This window comes from Dipodomys ordii, unplaced genomic scaffold (assembly GCF_000151885.1).
Source record: "Dipodomys ordii isolate 6190 unplaced genomic scaffold, Dord_2.0 Scaffold17, whole genome shotgun sequence".
Lineage (NCBI taxonomy): Eukaryota > Metazoa > Chordata > Mammalia > Rodentia > Heteromyidae > Dipodomys > Dipodomys ordii.
Genome location: NW_012267233.1, coordinates 12,575,183 through 12,579,906, shown reverse-complemented (window position 1 = coordinate 12,579,906; position 4,724 = coordinate 12,575,183). Strand labels below are relative to the sequence as shown.

At 43.2% G+C, this 4,724-nt stretch overlaps 1 protein-coding gene across 1 annotated transcript in view; it reads right to left on the bottom strand.

Moving 5' to 3' along the window:
- Positions 1-1,156: 1,156 nt before the first annotated feature.
- The window catches only part of Rpl30 (ribosomal protein L30), a 6,927-nt gene continuing 3,359 nt past the window's right edge, over positions 1,157-4,724 (bottom strand). Inside the window, exons 2-4 of the mRNA XM_013012397.1 lie at positions 4,192-4,337; positions 1,930-2,060; positions 1,157-1,248 (exon numbers count right to left, since the gene is read on the bottom strand). Coding sequence (XP_012867851.1) covers positions 1,199-1,248; positions 1,930-2,060; positions 4,192-4,337 — 327 coding nt within the window. The 3' untranslated portion in view covers positions 1,157-1,198. The remainder of the gene's footprint in view (positions 1,249-1,929; positions 2,061-4,191; positions 4,338-4,724) is intronic.

The window sequence follows — 4,724 nt, the reverse complement described above, 5'->3', positions numbered from 1 at the left end:
AGGCTGAGATCTGAGGATCAAGGTTTGGAGCCAACCTAAGTCCGTAAGACTTACCTTTTTTGTCGGTTGTAGTGCTTGAACTCAAGGCCTGGGGCCATCCCTGAGCTTTTTCTCTTCTTTGTGGTTCGTTGGGCTAGGGCACTGTTCCTGCAGTCTTCAGCTCAAGACGAGTCCTCTACCACTTGAGCCACAGCACCACTTCTGGTTTCCTAGTGGTTTATTGGAGCTAAGTCTCACAGACTTTCCTGCCTGAGCTGGCTTGGAACTGTGATCCTGATTTCAGCCTCCTGAATAGCTAGGATTACAGTCATGAGTCACCGGTGCCTGGCCCTGAACTCTTTTTCAAGGCTAATGCTCTACCACTTTTAGTTATATATAGCACCACTTCCAGTTTTCTGGTGACTAACTGAAGATAAGGAGTCTCACAAACTTTCCTGCCCCAGTTGGCTTTGAACCCAGATTCTTACCTCCTGAGTGGGTAGGACTATAGGCATGAGCCACCAGCATCTGGTGGTTCCCTAAGACTCTGATCTGCAATAAAATACAAAAAAAAAAAAAAAAAGCCAAAGTAGAACTATGGGTCATGTAGAGAGCTATGAGCAAAAAGCTCAGGCATAGCAGCACCCAGGCCCTGAGTTCAAACCTCAGGTCTGGCACCAAAAAAAAAAAAAAAAAAAACACAAACACAAAAGCCCGGCTTAGTTTGCACTTTTATTAAACTAGTCATAAGTCAGAGTACAGGTTCACTCCATACCTCAACCCATTTTCAGGGAGACCAAAAGCCTTCATAAATCTCCAGTGTATGGGAGGAAAAGAAAGGGAGGAAAAGGACCATCCTAGATTCAAAATAAGACATATTATTACCTAATTTTCACAAAAGCAATGTTGTCACCTTATATCAAATTGGTACAATAGCCCCACAAATAACACTATTATAAGACGCCCAAATCAGGAAATACCCTGTCTAAAACACATTCTGGTCTCTCACATTTTAGCTAGCAACTTTTCAGTGCAATCTCTATAAAAAAACACATGAAAATGGAAGCCTTGCCACCACATCCAATTGCCTTCTCCTAGCAAATCCCACCTTCAGGAGAAGTGTTAAGGAAACAAAAAGTTATAAAGAAAAGAACCAAAATGCATACAATGTTTTTATAACAGCTCTGGAAAGTTTTATTAAAGAAAAATTGTGCACTCTTTACTTTTCTCCAGTTTGTTCTGGCATGCTTCTAATGATATCAGAATCACCTAAAAAATAAAAACAGCAATTTTACAATTTATCTAATGCTATTGGCTAATCACTGATTTGCCTACATTGGCTACATTCTTTAAACAAATCTCCACATTAGCACCAACTACCCAGCATTTTTCTTAAGGTCAAAGGTAACTTAGAATCTGAACCATTAGATGGTCATATAAAATTATATGGTAAATTAGACCAGGTTTATCACCAGCATTTATAAAACCAGGCCTAGGGAAAAGACCTAGATCTGGGGACACATGCATGGTCTTAGTGTAGCGAATGTTTAGCCTGTCCTGATTATTACAAAATCAGAACAGCGAGAATATTCGCAACATTTTGTTGGTTAACTAAAAGGTTGAAATGTAAGACTATATAGGTTTATAGTCCCTCTACCTAACTTAATTTTGCTTTATTGTTCTAAGGCAGCAAATAGTTTTTTTCTACTTCCATTGATTATTACTCCTTTATAATTTCACGTTCTAGATACTTCAAGTGAAATCATAATCTCAAAATCAGTTATTACAAAGCCAAGAACATACTGACACTCATTCAAAATAATAGGACATCAAACATCTCTCATCTATCCAAACTCTCATGATCTTAAACCAAGAATGAAAGACATTTGTAATACTAGGAACACTTCTATAGTGTTGAGAGAAAATGATTCTATAGTATGAAAAACATACCTGGATCAATGATAGCCAGTGTGCATACTCTGTAGTATTTTCCACATGCTGTTCCCAGTTCAATATTATTGCCACTGTAGTGATGGACACCAGTTTTTGCCAACATGGCATAGTATTCTATTTCAGATTTCCTTAAGGAACCAAAAACAAGGCAAATAAGGACCATACCAAGTGACTGTCAGACTATTTATACCACCTGCTACTCTTGAAAACTATTATTGTATGTTTTAAGATAGTATTTATTGTTCATGGAGAGGACATGACAATTATATAAAAGCAAATCAGGCTGAGCACTAGTGGCTCACACTTGTAATCCTAGCTACTCAGCAAGTTGAGATTTGAGGATCAAGGTTCAAAACCAGCCCAGGCAGGAAAATCTTATCTCCAAACTATCAGAAAACTGAAAGTGGCACTGTGGCTAAAGTGGTAGTGCTAGTCTTTGCGTTTTGCTCAGACACAGAGTTCAAGCCCCAGGACTGACAAAAAAAGTAAAAGCAAATCAGTATTAACACTTTTTAAACACACATTTTATCTCCTATGACAACCTCTAAAATAGGTTATTATGTACTCACTATCCACTTTTATTTAATGAAGACATTGAGACACAGAATAGTAAGTGAACCTAGAACCCAAACCCATTTTATCTTTTTTTTTTTGGGTCCGGTCGTGGGGCCTGTACTCTGGGCCTGGGCGCTGTCCCTCAGCTCTTCAGCTCAAGGTTAGCGCTCTACCACTTGAGCCGCAGCACCACTTCCGGCTTTATTCTTTTTGCTTATGTGGTGCTGAGGAATCGAACCAGGGCCTCAAGCATGCAAGGCAAGCACTCTACCACTGAGCCACCTTCCCAGCCCCCCATTTTAATCTTTAAAAGGCACATTTTCTATCACCCACTGGTGTTTTGAACCCTAGATAGGAAGGATATTATTTACTCAACAAATCAGAACACTCCAGTATTGTAGATGCTAATAATGGTTACAATAATCTGTAAGTTCTTCAGAAACGTGGCATTTAACATGTGGTTCTACAGACAAGCAATAGTGCCCAAAGAGACTTGTCAGGTATGAATCTCAGGGCCACTAAACCCCATGCAATCCTTTTGCACAGTAACTTCGGAAAAACACTATTATGAAAGATAAGCTGAAAAAATACTGGGGCTTGAACTCAGGGCCTCACACACACACTCTTGCACAGTTTTTTGCTTAAAGGTGATGCTTAACTACTTAAGTCACCTTCAATTCCCAAGCAGGCTTTTAAAAAATGCTTGAAACATGGTTTGAAATAATATAAAGTGGCGCTGTAGCTCAAGTGGTAGAGCGCTCGTCTTGAGTTGAAGAGCTGAGGGACAACGCCCAGGCCCAGAGTTCAAGCCTCACGACCGACAAAACAAACAAACAAAAACTATATAGAGCACTCAGAAATAATATAAAAACTTTGAATTCTCCCACTCACTAAGGATACCCCAAATAAAATGTTATGAGCAGGTTATGAATTTGCACACACACACACACAAGTCAAGGGGCTTGTATTCTTCAAGTTTCTTGAAGGTTTATAATTGAGTTTTTACAATACTCATTAGGTTCGATGTAAAATTAGCAAAAATCAAGATTAAACAGGCTCAAAAAATTGACACTGACATCCTGGACGTCCGGAGGCTGCACTCAACTTATTACATACAAAGCCTCTTAAGACTAAAAGAATGAGCTGGGCGCTGGTGGCTCACACCTGTAATCCTAGCTACTCAGGAAGCTGAGATCTGAGGATCTTGGTTCAAAGCCAGCCCGGGCAAGAAAGTCCACGAGACTCTCCAATAAACCACTAGAAAACCTAAGTGGCGCTGTGGCTCAAGTGGTAGAGGGCTCCGCCTTGAGCTGAAAAGCGCAGGGACAGCGTCCAAGCTCAGAGTTCAAGCCACAACCGCCCCCCAAAAAAGACTAAAGGAATGAGCAAAATTTGGTCACACATACATATAAAACACATTACATGTCTGGGCTCCCCGCAAACGTAGAGGTTCTGTTTATCCCAGCTGTCACATTTCTCCCCCAAAGTAAATTCATATTATACCACATTGGAATAGGGGAGGGATTCGAGGGCCGAGGACCAGAGGGCCAACAGTGATTATTCTGCAAAGGGTCCACGTGAAAATACGTTTGACCGAAAATTGAGTTCGTGCTACTCAAGATTATAAATTTACACTCCGGGATATCCATTCACAACAGATGTACAGTCGGAGACACATGTTCGGATCCCTTCACACTAAATTACCTCAAGGCTGGGCAGTTGTTGGCGAGGATGACCAATTTCCCTTTGCCCTGTCTGATCATCTTCAGCGTCTGCTTGTACCCCAGCACGTACTTTCCACTTTTCATCACAAGTTGAAGTCTGGAGTTGATCGACTCCAGGGACTTTTTCTACAACAAACGTTTAACAGACTTGAAGACGTGAGAAGCAGATTCCGCTTTCTGGAGCTGAACTCCCCGCCCCTCCCCCGCCGAAACCTCCACGAGAATCACCGAGGGCCCCTCGGAGCCCCGGGAGACCGTCCCGACGCCCGGGCTCCCGCCTGCCGGCCGCGGAGGGCAGGGCGCCCAGCTGCGGCCCCGCCGCCGCCCCAACCCCCGCCCTCGCGGGGCTCCGGCCTGGGACAGGACTTGGCGCCTGCTAGGTCAGCCCCCGCCAGCTGGCCCTTCGGCTCCGGAGCGTTTCCCTCCGCTGTAGTCCACGCGCAGGTGCCTGCGTCTGCCCGCAGGCCCGCCTCCGCTCCGTGCGCGGCCCGCACGCGGGCTCGGGTAGGAGGA